Source organism: Myxocyprinus asiaticus, chromosome 28 (assembly GCF_019703515.2).
Source record: "Myxocyprinus asiaticus isolate MX2 ecotype Aquarium Trade chromosome 28, UBuf_Myxa_2, whole genome shotgun sequence".
Classification (NCBI taxonomy): domain Eukaryota; kingdom Metazoa; phylum Chordata; class Actinopteri; order Cypriniformes; family Catostomidae; genus Myxocyprinus; species Myxocyprinus asiaticus.
In genome coordinates this window covers 41,566,714-41,584,857 of record NC_059371.1, presented here as the reverse complement: position 1 = coordinate 41,584,857, position 18,144 = coordinate 41,566,714, and the positions used below count along the sequence as shown (strand labels likewise).

Genomic DNA, 18,144 nt, shown 5'->3' with positions numbered 1-18,144 from the left:
TTGTTTTTTTAAGAATCAGACTGATTCGGGCTTTTGTCATGGTTGGTGGAAGCTTTCCATTCTTTAATGATTCCGTATAATCTTCTAGCAAAAGTGGAGCCAATTCTGTAGCATAAGATCTAAAAAAATTCAGCGGCAAAGCCATCTGGCCTGGGAGCCTTGCATGTAGGCAAGACCTTAATTACCTCGCCAAGCTCCACCAAGGTTATTGCAGAATCAAGATAATTTTTTTTGCTCAGTCGTCAGTTTAGGAATTTCTAATGGTTCCACAAAGTTTCAGTCATCAGTAGACGAAGACATGGAACTGTAGAGATCAAGACAGAATTCTTTAAAAGCATTATTAATATCAATGGCTGAAGTAAATATTTCACCACCAGCAGATTTCACTGAGGGAATGGTAGAAAAAGACTCTCTCTGCTTTATATATCTAACCAGCACCTTCCCTGCTTTGTCCCCTGACTCAAAGTATGACTGTCTTGCCCTGAATAGCCAAAACTCCACCTTCTGTGTCAAAATAGTATTATGTCTATATTTCAATCGGGTCAATTCTCTGAGGCCATTAGATGACAGTCTGCACTTCAGCTCTGCCTCTGCACTTTTAATATTCCCTTTTAAATTTCATGAGTTCTTGTGCTTTGGATTTTTTGGTGAATGAGGCATACTGTATGATCCACCCCCTAAGAACTGCCTTATGTGCCTCCCAAGCAACACCCACAGAGGATACTGAGGACCAGTTGGTCTCCATATAGACATCGATTTCAGCCTTTAGCATTTGTTGGAATTCAGGATTTTGCAAAAGGGATACATTAAAGCGGCAACTATATGATTTCATTTTCTCCATATGTGGCAACACCTCTAAACACACCAGGGCATGATCTGAGACTAAAATGTTTCTAATTGAGCAATCAAAAACAGATGAAATGAGGGACTTAGATATAAAAAATATATATATTCTAGAGTAAATCTTATGGACTGACGAACCCATCTGATAGTCTCTACCAGATAGTTCAAAAGTCTCCAAATATTTGTAAGACCAAGATTTTTACACATCCTGTGTTGCACACTTTTGCTTCACTATGATCAAGGACTGATTCCATCAAAAGATTAAAGTCTCCATCCAATATTATATCATGACGGGTGCCAGCGGCTTGCAACATCCCTTCAAGATCTATAAAAAAGCCCTGATCATCAACATTAGGTGCATAAATATTAGCCAAAATAAGACTTTGTCCTTGAATTTCAGCTAAAACAATTATGACTCTTCCTAATTTATCTTTACTCTGTTTGAGACAATTTAATTGTAAATGTTTCCTTATCAGCATTATGACTCCCCTGCTCTTACTCGAGCCAGCATTATAAAAAATGCCCACCCCATATCTTTCCAAATTTTTAGCTTCCTGAGGAGAAAGGTGTGTTTCTTGAAAAAAAAACATATTTCTTATGCTTAAGAAGAGAAATAACCTTCCTTCTTGTCCTAATCCACTCATATTAACATTTGACATTTTGACATATAAGAAAAAATTGATTGTGTGTCAAAGACAAGATTATAAAGACCACATTCCAACATTAGTACAACAATCAAACCCCGAACATCCCCTAGAACAAAAAAAAAAAACAGAAAAAAGAAAAACGTGCGCATTAACCCCGCACACATCAGCGCCAACTGGTGTCCATCCCTCCAAACTCAAACAGTCCATGCACGCCTACGAGAGCCTCAGCGACAAACTTTTCATCAGATTGCTCAAGTCCGGTGTTCCTATACAAATATTGTGAGACAGAATTACACAGCAAAAGATAATCTATAAAATAAACTCCAGCCAATAGGCAGAATAAACACAAAGAGCATGTAGCTTCATCCATAAAACTGTCCTGAAGGTGTGTTATTCTACTAAATAAACAACAGCCGCTAGACGGAACCAGCACAAAAAGAGCGTGCAGGTTCTCCAAACAGTCAAGCGAATGTTCAGTGAGCCGGTCCACTCGGCTGCAACATGAGTGCAAGCAAATGACTTACTCATTCCAATGACTTAGCCAGAAATACTCCACAAAATAAACTCCAGCTGATTGGTGGACTAAGCACAAAGAGCGTGTAGATTCATCCATAAAACTGTCCCGAATGTGTGTTGCTCTACAGAATAAACTCCAGCCGCTAGGCGGAACCAGAACAAAAAGAGCACGCAGAATCTTCAAACAGTCAAGCGAATGTTCAGTGAGCGGTCCACTCGGCTTCAACATGAGTACCACAAGATGACTTACTCCATTGACTTTATGAAGGACATCACTTGATGTGGGCATGTGAATGTTTTACGGCATCTATTCTCAATTTGGCTGGGAATATCAGTGCAAAAGCAACCTTCCTTTGATGTAAAAGTTTCTTGTAGTCCTTAAATCGATCATATTTCACTTTTGTTGAGTTCGCAAAGTCTGGGAACAAGAAAATGCTATGGTTCTTCCAAGAAAGCCTTCCTTTACTCCTTGCCTCGCGTAACACAAGATCTTTATCGGATGATCTCAGAAATGTGGCCAGAATTGATCGGGGTCTGCCCTCTAACACGGATCGCCAAGCCAGAACCCTGTGAGTTTGCTCGATTTCCAGTTTATGGCCTGCTATGTCGAGTAGACTCAGAAAGAGCCCATCCAGGAATTCCACTATATCCTGTCCCTCCACTCCCTCTGGGACTCCCACAATACGGACGTTATTCTGCCGGCTATGGTTTTTATATCCTCCAACTTCTCCCAAACATGCTCAAAATCCACATCGGTTGCTAGAGGATTAACAGATAATTCCCTCTCCGATGACTCCAGATAATCGATCCATTTCTCGACATCCCCCACTCTTGTAACCACATAGGTAAACTTTGCCTCCATGGTGGTGATCGACCAACATATCACAGCAAGATCCTCCAAGTCAGCAATGGCCTTCATCAGCATTGCCAACATGTTCAGCACTCTCACCGCATTTCCCTAATCTCTCCAACCAAATCGACTCCTGGGCCCGCGGACTGCTCGGGGGTGTCCACTTGAGCACATAAGTGTCTTTTAATGTCTCCAGAGCCAGAGGATTTTGAATTCTTTGACATATTGTCCTCCTAGAACAGTAATGGAACAGAGTGTATCGAATCTCACCGGTTTATTTCTTAAAAAGTATTAAAACTAGCAAAGTGCACAGAGCTCGCTGTTCACACGTCCGATCCCTGCATGGCGTCACGTGACTCCCTCGGAACAGTCCGTTTATTGAACGCAACATATTTTCTCAAATAAACTCCATAAATCTTTCTACAGCAAGCCTTGAGGGAATAAATACACAATCACACACACACAGGGAAAAATTACTTTATGAATTGCATCCTTAGTCAGTCTGTTAAGATTGTTTATGTTCATGCGGTACTTCTGTTGTAATATCACCGATCTCCATATGTCAGCGAAGCAGAGAGAAAGTTAGAATGAGCCAGTGTGTCTCCCCACTGCCATTCTGAACCGGTGTGTGTGTGTGTGTGAAGCACAACATTCGGTAGGTGTGCCAAAATCAAGTTGTTCTGAACCAGCTAGTGAGATGCCGGCTTTAATATACTGTAATAATTTTAGACTTATTTGTTGACTGTGCTGCCTGCCGCGATATTGCAGAAATAGAAACCATTCCAAAAATAGAAAGCCCTGTCGCTGTCGCTCGTTGTGTGTCATGGGTGGTTAGGACAAAAACTCTGATTAACATGGAAAAGATACCTTTTATCATGTGTTGTGGCGTCGCATCTGGTTAGGACACAGTGTAAAATTATGGAATAAGTTAAGCTAATGTTTGGGACACAGACACACTCTCTCAATTTAAGTCTAGATTAAAGACTCATCCCTTCAACCAGGCATACACCTAATTTATTCCTCAACTCATAGTTATGCTGAATTAGTCAGGTCTACCACAACCGAAACACTTATCATATTCTATAACTCTGCTTTAAAGTGAGTGGCATCTATGCTAATATTATTCTACTTGTTTTCTTCTCTCACCCTCGGTATACATATCCTGAGGTTACCAGAGCCAGTCCTGCCGGATGTTCCACTCCCACTGCTACATGTCCCTAAGTGATGACTACTAACTGCAGCCTGTGCTAGCCAGACACCACTTCAATCTACTACGATGGACTTCACAGAGGACGAACTGCTGCCAAATCCAATCAATTAATTTAGGCTTTCGCTACACAAAGTATCTGAGTTGACCCTACATTTTAATTTTATATTAAGGGTACTTATTTTCATTGTGTGGAACCAATGTCCACAACTGAAGTTAAACCAACAATTATATAAAAATAAAAAAAATTAGATTGGTATTTTGGCAGAAACTATGGTTATCATGGTAAATGGCCCCAATACATACTTTCATAAATAACAGTGTCAAACAAATCCATAGGATCAATCAGTGTCAAACTGACAACACCTACGGTGTGACATGTGGAGTAAATAATAATTTGTCACCACCTACTGGTGTGAAGAACATTTGCAGAAATTGTCACTGAGTGAATCAGTGAATGAATGTGACCAAATCTCTCTGGCAAATATATTCAATTCAGTGACTGGAAAGATTGTTACTGAGGAAAGATCACTGTAACGGACTGAAGAGGTACTACTGCTAATGCAATTTTTAATTAAAATGTTTGAATTATACCTTATCTTGTTATCCATGTGTGGAGGTGAGGGCATGGTCAAGCACCTGTCTGGGGTGAGAGAAAGCAGTTAGGACATCCACCTGATATGAATTGACTAATTACCATCTCTATGTTCACAGTGAGAGTCGGGGAGATAAAAGACGGCCAGTCCACAGAGAGAGTAGAGAGACAAGCAGACCAGAGTCTTCGGGTCTGTTCCCTGTGGGAGAGACTTGTGTTGTGTGAAGCTGAAAAGCAGACTGTTTATTTGAGTGATGCTGAAAGCCATCTGATGTTTTGAGTGAAGCTGTACAGCGGTTATCTGTGAATAAAAAGGACTCATGTGAACTGTGGAAACTAGTTCAGCTTCCTCCTTTATCTGCCCAACCTTAACCTTTGTTACACTGGTGACGAAACCAGGGAGATGGAGGAAGTTATGCTGCTATGGAGTCATCTTCACCACTGAAGGAAGTGTTTCGATCCCTCGGCAGCATCCACCAGGCACAACACCAGGCCCTCGTGGATCTGCGGGCGGAGCAACAACAGCCCTTCGAGGCGCTCCTTTGAGGCCAAGAGGAGGATCGACGGGTATTGGAGAGCTCGTGACCCCGAGGGGGTGCACACCGCGACCCCGGCAGCAGCGATGAGCTGAAGATGAGCCGGAGGACTTTCTGGAACTCTTCGAGCAGATGGCCCAAGCTCTGGAATGGCCGCAAGCACAATGGGCAGTCCACCTCCTACCGCTGCTGACCGGGGAGGCCCAACTCGCTGCCCAACAACTCCTGGTCGACAACCTCCTGGGGTACCCTGAGCTGAAGAAAGTCATCCTGCAGCAGGTCGGCCGCAGTCCCGAACCCTGACGCTGAGCAAAGTCGGCTGCCCGTTTGCCTTCGTTCAACAGCTCTGCAACACCTGCAGGTGGTGGGTGCTGGCCGAGGAGCCCAGCGATGTCATCAATCTTGTGGTACTGGAAAAATACATCACCAAACTACAGAAAGGAACTGCGGAGTGTTTCCAGTGCCACTGACCGGCTTCACTGGATAAATCAGTGCAGTTGGCGGTGGACCATTTAGCGGCGTACCCGGGGGCCGGTGAGCCTCTCTCTCTCCCTGTCATCCCTCCCCCTCCCCTCCTTCTTTCCGACATATCTCGTTCCCTGGAAACGGTGGAACAAGGAACTGCGGAGTGGTTCCAGTGCCACCGACCAGCGTCACTGGATGAAGCAGTGCAGTTGGCAGAGGACCATTTAGCAGCGTACCCGTGGGCCGGCGAGCCTCTCTCTCTCTCTCTCCCTGTCATCCCTCCCCTCCTTCTTTCCGACATATCTCGTTCCCCCAGAAACGGTGGAACAATCTCTCTGCTCCGGCCTCGGGGGTGTGGTAACACTCCTGTCTCTCTCTCCCCCAGCTCTACCCATTCTTCCTCTCAGGTGGGGGAAGCTGCCGCCACTGGTGTGGGCGTGAGGTCTGGGCCGGTCTGTTGGAGTTGCAGGGAGCCGGGACATGTCCATGAACAGTGCCCGGTGATGGAGATGGGGACAGTGATCCAGGTCCCCGACACTCCACAGGCCGCCCCCGATCGAGCCTGGACGTACCAAATACCCATGAGTATTGGGGGGGTACATACCAAGCCTTGGTAGATTCAGGTTCTAACCAAACCTCTATTCATCAAAGCTTGGTTCAAAATGGGGCAATGGATTCAAATAATCGGGTAAAGGTGTGGTGTGTGCACAGGGATATTTATGATTATCCTGCAGTGACCATCACTATTCTATTTCGGGGTCAAAAACTTAACATTGAGGCCATGGTTAGGTCCCGCCTCACCCATCCACTAATTTTGGGTACTAATTGGCCGGCTTTTCCCGAATTGTTAAAGGGGTTGTGTGTGGATGGGTTCTGTAATACAGTGGGATGGTGTGGGGTGTGCAATGCGCTGATGGGGGAGGCGGAGCCGGAGCCGGAGCCGGGGCCATCTATGTCAGCTTCATGTCAGGATGACGTAAGGGAGGGGGAAGCCTTGGCTTCCCCAGCCCTTGGAGGAATTCCCGCTGGGGATCTCACTCTGGAGAAGATGCGAGACGAGACTCTTAAGCACGCGTTTGACCAAGTGAAAGTAATTGATGGTCAGTGCCTTCAGCCTCACATTGCACTCACATTTCCATATTTCTCAATTATAAACGATTGGTTGTATGTGAAGCAGGACGCTCAGACAAAAGAAGATACAACCCAGTTGTTAGTACCAAGGAGCCGTCGGGAAATGTTGTTCCAGGTGGCTGATTATAGTCCAATGGCAGGTCACTTGGGACAGGGGGAAAACACTAAGCCGTCTCATTGCCCATTTCCATTGGCCGGACATTCGCGGGGATGTTAGCCGGTGGTGTGCGACATGCCATGAATGTCAGCGGGTGAATCTGCTGGCCACTCCAAAAGCGTCACTGTGCCCTCTTCCGTTGATCAAGGTTCCTTTTGACAGAGTTGGACTCAGGCGGCTGCTCCCAGGTCCTAGTGTTTGTCACATGTAATCTCCGTCAATGCGACTTATACAGAGATGTAACTTATTTGTGTTTTTTTCTTTAAAGAACTCAACTTTGAATAGGTCCGCATTTATTTCCGGAATATACGGTAATATTAAAAATGAACAAGATGTGAGTACACTTTTTTGACAGACATCTGTGCTTCCCCTCTTTTGAAAAGCACCAGCCGCCACCGCTTCTAACAGACATCCAACATATCATGGCTCAACTAAAGCGAATGGCGACACCGCGATCCACGACAACTCAGCAAACACTGCAGCCAAATAAGGTACATTTCCTTAGAGTACATGCTCATGAGACAAAAAAACGCAGTAAAAATATCTCTGTGCTAAAGTTCTTCTTCACCACTATACAACTCAATCACTGGCGAGTGAAATCTGACTATTTATTTGCCAGTGGCTAATGTGTTTAGTCACATAGCAAAAAGTTTGGTTGCATAGGCATGTGCTTTACTTGAGGGCTGCAGCCAAATTAAGTTTTCTGAATTAACACAAATAACTTTCTGAATGTCCTTTGTTACTCTCTTAGATGATGATGTTTTTTTTAGGAGAAATCCCATTTTTGGGTTTATTTGAATTTAAACTATTTACTTGATATCGCTGGACCTGAAGATGATTTTTGCTCACTGTGACTAATTGGGTAAATCTTTTTCACCTGTCTACATCAATTCCTTGCTTGCAGTGGTATGGTTTTTCTTTCCAGTATGGATTCTCTCATGTGTTTTAAATCCTGGATGAGCCCCCAAGTGTTTTTTTGTTTTTTTTTGTTTTTTTGGCTTGCCCCTTCCTGATGATTATTTGCTTCCTGTTTACTTTATTCTTAAATAAAACAACTCTTTTCATATTCTGGTGTTGGTGTAAAGTGCTGGGATGGGAGAAGGGACCTCCAAAAACTTTTGTTACTTCTCTCTCAACCCTAGTCTGGGGGAGTACATAACAACTGGGGGCTTGTCTGGGATTTGACTTTGCGTAACGTTGGAAGCTCTTGTTTCACCTTTATGCAACTATCGTTTAAGTAACGCTACTGTTGATGCGTCACTTCTTTTGGTAAGTTGTTTATACATTGCTTGGTTGTTTTTTTGGTTTTTTGGGAGGAGACTAGATATGGCTTTTGACTTGGTCACTTTCTCGCTGTTCCCTAATCTTGAAGATTATAATAAGTGCCAGAATAATGATTTACTTCAGATTGTGGAATTCTTTGAATTTCAATATCCCAAAACGCAGCTGAAAGTGTCATTATGGCTAAACTATACAGTGTGTTAGTTGAGCAAAACATTTTGCCTAGTGAATTTGAGTCAGAGTCTGCGGCAGATGGTGAGGAAAGTGGGGCCCTTACAGAGGGGGTGCCTGATGTAAAACCGCTGCCTACTCCCATGAAAGAGTTGGAGCTGATGATAAAGAAACAGGAGCATGAAAATCAGATGCTTTGAGTGAGGGAAATAGAGTTGGATGTAACGAGGGAAAAGGAGCATAGGTCTGCTGCTGGGTCTGTTTGGCCTGTCAACATGCCTGCGCCATCACCTTCCTCTACTCCAGCTACCCCTTCTGCAACTCCTGCTAGTGCTGTTGCTGGCTCTGCTCTTGATATTGATGTCAGTAAGTACATCAAACTTGTGCCCATATTCAGGGAAGCTGAGGTAGACTCCTATTTCATTGCATTTAAGCATGTTGCTGCTAAGCTTTAGTGGCCTAAGGTTATGTGGGATCCACTTTTGCAGTGAAAACTGGTGGGTAAGGCACAAGAGGTTTCTTCTGCCTTGCCCGTTGAGCAGTCACTTGATTACAGTGTTGTAAAATCTGCTGTGCTCAGGGTGTACAAGTTAGTGCCAGAGGCGTACCGACAAAAATTTTGTTGTCACACAAAAACAGCCGAGCAAACATTTGTTCGCCAGAGAGAAAAAGGCTCTCTTTGATAAGTGGTGTCTAGCTAGCAAGAACAACAGTTTTGAACAGCTTCAAGAATTGATCTTGCTAGAAGACATAAAAAATTGCATGCTGGAACAAGCTGTTGTTCACTTAAATTAACTAAAGGTAACATCTCTCTCTAATGCTTCTGTTATTGCTGAAGAATTTGTGCTGACACATAGAAGTGTCTTTCCTTCTGTGTGTCAGGTCGAACGTTTTAGCAGGATGAAGCCCAGTCAGATCTCCACTGCAATGCAGCTTCCCTTCCCTCATTCCAGATGGTTGTTGCTGCCGCATATTGTTGTAGCTGATAAAAGTTGTAGTTGTATTTCCTGTTGCATAATGTTGTAGATGATAAAAGATCTAGTTGCTAAAAGGTGTTGTTATAGGTCATTGTTCAAAGTAAATTTATGCAACAGCAACTACAACTTTTATCAGTTACAAAAATATACAGCAGCAACAACCGTTATTAGCGAACTGGTGCAAATGTATCAACATCAACTGTTTGCATGGAGACATTTTCCAAGACCATGTGAAGCAACTTTTTTGTTCTCTTTAATTAGTCAGCAAAAGGAATAAAATCTACTCAAACACTCTTAAGAGCCAATTCACTTTTTTCAATTTTTTGTTTTATATGCTACTTCACTCACATGCAGTCTGCAGCTAAAAGCCATTCACACATCTGCCAAGTGAGATATGTCCATCATTATCTGTATTCTGCCAATTAACACTATTTTATACACCCATCTTTGCAGTAGCATCAGTGTCACAAAATTTCAATAACAATGTAATTGGAGCATATTATGGCCGTGTACAGCGAGTTAGCACATTAGCTCCATGGATTCAGAATGTAAACACGACAAATTACACATTATCTATGCATATATATTACTTTAAATCATCATTGAATCGTTAAAACAGCTTCTTTTACTGATCTTTTGTGAATTCTACTCAACAGAGACTACAAAAAAGTTGTTCTTCCCAGTCCGTGCCACCCCTACCCGGGCACACAAGATCACCTGGGTTCCAAAATAAGGAAGTGAAGTTGTATTTTTTGCACACCCTATTCATTTACAAAAATGTTTTGTAAAATATATATATAGGTTAATATTGCCTTTTTGTATTAGTGTATTGGTATGCATAAATTAGATTTATTATATTACAAATTAAAAACCATTTTTCTTTGAGTTCATATACTGGAAAAACTGTGGAAAACATGCATTCATTATCTTTAACTAGATTTTTATTTCATTATACATTCTGATTGTACTTGGCTACAAAGATGGTTAGAGATTATTATTTAAAAACACTTTTATGTAACTTCAGCTGGACGGTTGCTTGGGGCCTCGAAAATTATAACCCCGTCCCTGGGTGTTTTACATGTAGTCTTGTGCATCCTCATTCACTGTAAATGTTCCTCTCAACACCTCCCCCAGCAGCTTGGCCGTTCTCTGAATGTACACAAACAGTATGTTTTTGCTCAGCTGTTCCGAACTTCTTTTTACTTCTGAATGAAGAAGAACTTCTCCATAAGTATGCTGGGGCCTTAAGACCTCTCTCCAGTATGAATCCTTGTGTGGTTATTAAGGTTTCTTTTATTTATGAAACTTTTTCCACACTGATGGCAAGTGTAAGGCCTCTCTCCAGTATGAATCCTTGTGTGGTTATTAAGGTTTCTTTTATCTATGAAACCTTTTCCACACTCATGGCAAGCGTAAGGCTTCTCTCCATTATGCATCCTTGTGTGGTTATTAAGGTTTCTTTTATTTATGAAACCTTTTCCACACTGATGGCAAGTGTAAGGCCTTTCTCCAGTATGAATCATTATGTGGTTATTAAGGTTTCTTTTATCTTTGAAACCTTTTCCACACTGTTGGCAAGTGTAAGGCCTCACTTCAGTGTGAATTTTTGTGTGCACATCAAGACTATCTTTACGTGTGAAACTTTTTTCACACTGATGGCATGAGAAAGGTTTCTCTCCAGTGTGAACTCTTAAGTGCACAATACGACTCTCATTATGAGCAAAACTCTTTCCACAGTGATGACATGAGAAAGGCTTCTCTCCAGTATGAATCCTTATGTGTACATTAAGTTTTCCTTTATCTGTGAAACCTTTTCCACACTGATGGCACTTGTAAGGCTTCTCTCCAGTGTGAACTCTTGTGTGTACATCAAGATTACCTTTACTTTTAAAGCTCTTAAAACACTGATGGCACGTGAAAGGCTTCTCTCCAGTGTGAACTTTTATGTGCACGTTAAGTTTTCTTTTATCTGTGAAACCTTTTCCACACAGATGGCATATGTAAGGTTTCTCTCCAGTATGAGTCCTTGTGTGGATATAAAGATTTCTTTTTTCTATGAAACCTTTTCCACACAGATGGCATATGTAAGGTTTCTCTCCAGTATGAATCCTTGTGTGGATATAAAGGTTTTTTTTTTCTATGAAACCTTTTCCACACTGATGGCAAGTGTAAGGCCTCTCTCCAGTGTGAATCTTTGTGTGGTTATTAAGGTTTCTTTTATCTATGAAACCTTTTCCACACTGATGGCATGTGAAAGGCTTCTCTCCAGTGTGAATTATTGTGTGTGCATCAAGATTATCTTTACGTGTGAAACTCTTTCCACACTGATGACATGTGAAAGGTTTCTCTCCAGTGTGAACTCTCATGTGTACATTTAGACTTTCTTTATGAGCAAAACTCTTTCCACAGTGATGACATGAGTAAGGCTTCTCTCCAGTATGAATCCTTATGTGTACATTAAGTTTTCCTTCTTCTGTGAAACCTTTTCCACACTGATGGCACATGAAAGGTGTCTCTCCAGTATGAATCCTTATGTGTACATTAAGTTTTCCTTTATCTGTGAATCCTTTTCCACACTGATGGCACTTGTAAGGCTTCTCTCCAGTGTGAACTCTTGTGTGTACATCAAGATTACCTTTACTTGCGAAACTCTTAAAACACTGAATGCATGTAAAAGGCTTCTCTCCAGTGTGAGCTTTTATGTGCACATTAAGTTTTGATTTATCTATGAAACTTTTTCCACATTGTTGGCACGTGTAAGGCTTTTCTCCAGTATGAATCCTTATGTGCACATTAAGTTTTGATTTATCTATGAAACCTTTTCCACACTGATGGCACATGTAAGGCTTCTCTCCAGTGTGAATCCTTGAGTGCACTTTAAGACTTTCTTTATATGCAAACCTCTTTCCACACAGATGACACGTGTAAGGCTTCTCTCCAGTGTGAATTCTTGAGTGCACAGTAAGACTGTCTTTATATGCAAAACTCTTTCCACACAAATGGCACGTGTAAGGCTTCTCTCCAGTGTGAACTCTCATGTGTATAATAAGATCCCTTTTACTTGTTATACATTTTCCACACTGAGAGCAGGTAAAAGTATTTTTGGCTGCGCTTCTTTGAGGTTTTTTAGGTGAGAAATTCTCTTCTGACTTTGAGCCACTCAAAGACTCTTCTCCAGTTGTGAAATCATGCTGTTTCTGATACTGAAGTTTCTCCTCCACTTCATTCAGCTCTTGATGTTCCTCTTTCAAGTCCATCAGCCCTACAATGAACAGAGTAAATTGATAAAAATCAATTCAAGAGGGGCAAATGTATTTATTTGTAATTTTTCTGTGCAAGGTCCATATATTTATCTAGGGCTATCCATTTATGACGATTGATTAATCGAATTAATCAATTATCGCATATCATTATTGGCTGAGAAAGCCACCCCCCAAAATAAAGATAATTCAATATAAATGAAAAATAATAATGCAAATAATTCAAAATATAATATGTAGGGCCTATAATATGTATAATAACTCAGATATTCAGATTTTGTGGCAGAGGAGTAAATTATAGATTAGACAATACAAAAAGTGTCTTTAGAAATCAATATATTGTTCCCTGGCTGCTGCCCCACTACCAGATGTTCCGGGATTAATGGGGTGAAACATCTATGATGGGATGGGCTGATGACTCCACAGCTGGACTGAAGGCACTGGTGGAGGTACAGCAGGCAATAAAGCCCAGCAGATTTTGACCGCTATCTGTGAAAAGTAAAATGTTCTCCTGTTACTCTGTGACGCTGTTTCCTGTTCCTGTTGAAACTGGTGCGTAGCTCAAGTTTATGTTTGTAGCCTGCTATCCTGCTTAGCATTTTCTATTTTTCTATTCTCAGTATTTTAGTCTTAATCTCTATTTTACCACATGCATAATTTTTTTTTCTACTTTCACCGCAATTTACACTGTGGGCATCAGTTTCTACCTATGCGTTTTTTTCACAGATTATTGCATCAATCTCAAACCCCGCTGCCCATGAACCACATAACCTATACAACAAACAACTGCGGTAAGTCATGGCACCAACACATGTTATCGCTACTTGCACTGCATGCCACATGTTTACTATAGCTTCATCCATCAGCGGAGAGGGATTTACATGTGATAAATGTAAGGAATTAGTTAGCCTAACTGAGAAAATTACAGAGTTAGAGACACGCATCCGAACGTTAGTGTAACGCTGGGTGTCTGGAGTGGAAGAGAGGAGACTCAGGAGTAAATACTTCAAATTCTTTAATAGCAATCGTTGGAGTAGAACAAAGCTGGAGTGGAAACAAACGCTGGAGTGGAACAAACACTAACGCTTAACATCAAAAATGAAGCACAATGTAACACTTCATAAGGTAACACTTCAAGGACTGACAAAGACTTAACAAAACTAGAGGGTATTTATACACTGAGAAACTAATGAGGGAATAGAAGTCATGTGCAGATGATGAAGAACTGATAAAAGTGATTAGGGCAGTGAATTCTGGGAAATGGAGTCTGAGGGAAAACTTCAATATAAGAGTCCTTGAAGAGAATGAGGGAGACAGACTGTGACAGTTAGTGGAGGTCAGTGGAAAGGGAAGCCGGTAGATATTGTTTTGGATGCAGCAGGTACAGCGAGCAACACCCACACTTAGGTTCCGGCTGTAGAGCCCCCACAGCAGGGCAATTGGGTTCTCTGCGGCATACTCGCAGGGCAACATGACACCAGTCTCCCGTTCCTGTTAAGAGTTTCCAACAGGTCCTCCCCACTCAGTGATGCACCCACTTAGAATCCTGTTGAATGTGCCCTGGTTATAAGTGATTCTATTTTAAGGAACGTGAAAATAGAGACTCCAGCCACCATTATTATATGTTTTCTGGGGGCAAAGGAGCCTGAAATCAGATCAAATTTGAAAATGCTAATTTTTTTAAGATTGTTATTTAAGTCGTCACTAAAGATGTCCGGCTTCGCCAGTCAGAGATCATTATAAATAATGTAAAAGAGGTGTGTGAACTTCCAAAAACTATGTCAGACATTTTAATATGCTCTGGCCCCCTCCCTGCTCGTCACGGTTACAAGATTTATAGAAGATTAGTGTTACCGAATAGCTGAGTTGTGTCCGGAGAATAGCATATTATTTATAGACAATTAGACGAGTTTTTGGGGTAGACCTGACCTGCCAAAGAGAGATGGATTCCATCCCTCCAAGAAAGGTGCTGCTGTTCTCTCATAATTGGGCTCACAGTCTTAATATTTTAAGTGTTTGACTCACCGGGGCCAAGGTCAGAAGCAGACACACTGGCTTAACCAACTGTCCACTAGCTGTAATGAGAGGTCACGTAAACTCCAACACATAAAGACTGTATCTCCTAGATCTCGTATAGTGACTGTCTCTCTAGGTCAGGATACAAGTTTAACAACCAAACACAAAGCCGTTAATTCTTTCAGAAAAAATATTTCTGTCAAACTAGAAAATGACCAAAAATTAAGACATACTGTACATCTAATAAAGTTTGGGCCACTAAACATTGGATCTCTTTCTTCCAAAGCACTAATTGTAAATGAATTAATACAGATCACAGTCTGGATGTGCTCTGTTTGACAGAAACTTGGCTTAAATCGGATGAATGTATTATTGTTATAAACATGAGCCTCGCCTGAAGGGTTGAGGAGGAGTGGTTGCTACAATTTACAGTGATGATTTTGGCATTACTCAGAGGTCAGGATTCAAGTTTAATTCTTTTGAAGTGATTGTGCTTACTGTGACATTGTTCAATATAAATAAAAATCTCTGTTGTCTTTCACTGTTGCTACTTTATACCGACCCCCAGGGCCCTACACAAACTTCCCTAGTGAATTTGCTGATTTTCTGCCAGATCTAGTAGTTACTGTGGATAGAGCTTTAATTGTTGGTGACTTCAACATTCAGATAGATCATGAAAATTACACATTGGAATTAGCATTTATCGATATTCTCACCTCTGTCTATCTGCCATTATCATACGCTAGATTTAATTCTGTTTTATGGAGTTGATGTCGATAATATGAAAATTCTGCCACAGAGCACTGCTATCTCAGATCATTACCTCGTATCTTTTATAGATAAATTCACTCAATACATAACATGTTATTATTCGGGTAGAACTATTCGTTCGACCACTACTTCACTAATAATATTCCTGACCTGTCTCAAATACTAATTATGCCAAAAAGTTCAGAAGAACTTGATGTAGTCACAGAAAATATGGATGCAGTCTTCTCTAGCACTCCAGATAGTGTCGTCTCCCATTAGTTAAAGAAAGTTAAAGAGAAAAGCTCACACTCTTAAGAGATCAGCCAGGAAAATGGAGCACAAAAGGAAAAGTACAAAATTAGCTGTGTTTCGTGGTGCATGGAAAGATAATGTCTCAAACTACAGACAGGCTCTAAAAGCTGCCAGGTCTGAATATTTTAGCAAACTCGTAGAAGATAACTACATCAATGGTAAGTGTTTGTTCAGTACCGTGGCTAAATTGACCAGGAACAAAGCTTCAACTGATCCAAGAATTCCCTGGCAGTACAGTAGTAATGACTATATAAATTTCTTTCCAAATAAAATTGAGACTATCAGAAAGAAAATTGGTATTATGCAACTGCCTGCAACAAAACCTCAGAAGACAGTGTCCCATAGTATTCCCTACACGCAACTTCAGTCCTTCCCTATTATAGGTAAAGAAGAGCTAACAAAACTTGTAAAAGCATCAGAACCAAAAACATGTATGCTAGATCCAATACCAACCAAGATACTGAAAGAGGTGTTCCCTGTAATCTCAGATCCTCTCTTTCAAACTGGCAGTTATTAAACAGCTTAATCAAGAAACCACAGCTTGATCCTGGAGAGTTGGCTAATTACAGACCAATCTCAAATATCCCATTTATTTCTAAAATAAGGTAGTGTCCTTCCACTTCTGGTCTTTTGTTTACAGAGCAATTGTATCTGTGAAGAATTTAGGCAGTCAGGATTTAGGCCCCATCATAATACAGAGGCTGCTCTTATCAGTTACAACTGACTTGCTCTTATCATCGGACCATGGCTGCATCTCTCTTCTAGTGCTTTTAGATCTTAGTGCTGCCTTCGACACCACAGATCACGACATTCTCTTAGATAGGATTGAGGATTATGTTGGCATTTGTGGAAAGGCATTTTTTTTATCCCTTTTCTCCCCAATTTGGAATGCCCAATTCCCACTACTTAGTTGGGTGGCGGAGGACAATTCTCAGTTGCCTCCACCTTTGAGACTGTCAATCCGCACATCTTAACACGTGGCTCGTTGTGAATGACACCGCGGAAACTCCGCATGTGGAGGCTCATGCTGTTCTCCGTGATCCACGCACAACTTACCATGCGCCCCATTGAGAGCGAGAACCACTAATCGTGACCATGAGGAGGTTACCCCATGTGACCCAACCCTCCCCAACAACCGGGCCAATTTGGTTGGTTAGGAGACATGGCTGGAGTCACTTAGCACACCCTGGATTCGAAGAAATTACTAATTTATAAGAAGGAAAAAATTGCACACAGTAGTCTAGCAACCAAGCATGATGTGTGCATTAGCAATTGTATTTTCCCAAAAAAGACAAAATCAAAGCAATTGTACATACAGTGCACAGTGAATATGACATTTACATAAAGCACACGTGAAGCTTTGAAGAGATTTTGGACGGATCCAGCAAGCAGCAGTCTCCTGACAGCTTTCAGTTTCACGGCCCGGTTTACCTGGATGGACTGTCATGAACTGATCAAAAATGCTGGATTTGTGTACGTTTTGTGAGGTTTGTGAATTACATCTGTTTAAACAAGATATTTGCATATTTGCAAACGGTATATGATAGAAGTTGTATTGATATTAGATTTTTTTATCATTAGTAAAGATGGTTAAAAGTTACACTGAACTGTTGAGGAGGGAGATTGAAAGATTCAAAATCTTCAACATTATGGGGAATACTTCAAGAGCGCTAGTTAGGCTGTGGTTTGAGTGATTGTTTTTTGTTTGGTTTTAGCATGCACTTCAATTCTATGAGTCGATTTTGCAAAAACAAAATAAAATAATAAATTCATTTATTGAAACTCAAATCAAAATAACGAAGTGGTTAAAAAAGAAAAATGCACTAAACCACATTTTACCCTCTCAACTTCTTCCACCGGCTTCTTTTGCAGTGACTAAAAAATCACTCTACGACAACAGGTGAAAAAATACCAATATAAATTAGATCATAAATACAATTGTAAATATAAACATAATAAGAATTGAAAATTAAACCATGACCTCTAGATAGTTTAACACAAATCTCATAATTGTTTCATAAAATGGCTACAGCAGTGATTATCAGGGACATAATTTGATGTTCCAACATATTTTCAGAGTTTGGACATGAACTGTAATAACACCTGCTGGTGGAATCTCCAAATTGCAAATGTAGGAACTAAATTGAGTCTTTGTGCTGAAAAGAGACGTGATTCTGAAATGTGGGGCAATGACCTATTTCTCAGGAAAATAGCAAATTGGGCTTTGCGGCACTTTATTAACATATAATACACCCACAGTTTGTGCGCATATACGAAAATTGCGCTTAGAATTAGCACTCTCATGAAAATTAGATAAGATGCAGCACACGTTATTTGCACGTAGCGCAGTACCTAGCGCACTCATGAAAACAGAGACCTGTGAGCTCATACATGTCTGTCACACCTCAAAAATGTGGGATCATTTAAATC

The 18,144-nt window shown here is 41.1% G+C and overlaps 1 protein-coding gene across 7 annotated transcripts in view; it reads right to left on the bottom strand.

Moving 5' to 3' along the window:
• LOC127418564 (gastrula zinc finger protein XlCGF57.1-like) overlaps positions 1 to 18,144 on the bottom strand; it is a 105,486-nt gene that overhangs the window by 20,173 nt on the left and 67,169 nt on the right. For 3 of the 7 annotated variants that reach the window (XM_051659144.1, XM_051659146.1, XM_051659143.1), the window contains exon 3: positions 10,184 to 12,638. The exons of 3 other annotated variants lie outside the window; for them this stretch is intronic. In XM_051659144.1, the coding sequence (XP_051515104.1) occupies positions 10,621 to 12,638 (2,018 nt within the window). In that variant the 3' untranslated portion in view covers positions 10,184 to 10,620. Of the gene's footprint in view, positions 1 to 10,183; positions 12,639 to 18,144 lie in introns of those variants that run through there. One more of the 7 variants, XM_051659153.1, reaches the window with a different exon arrangement.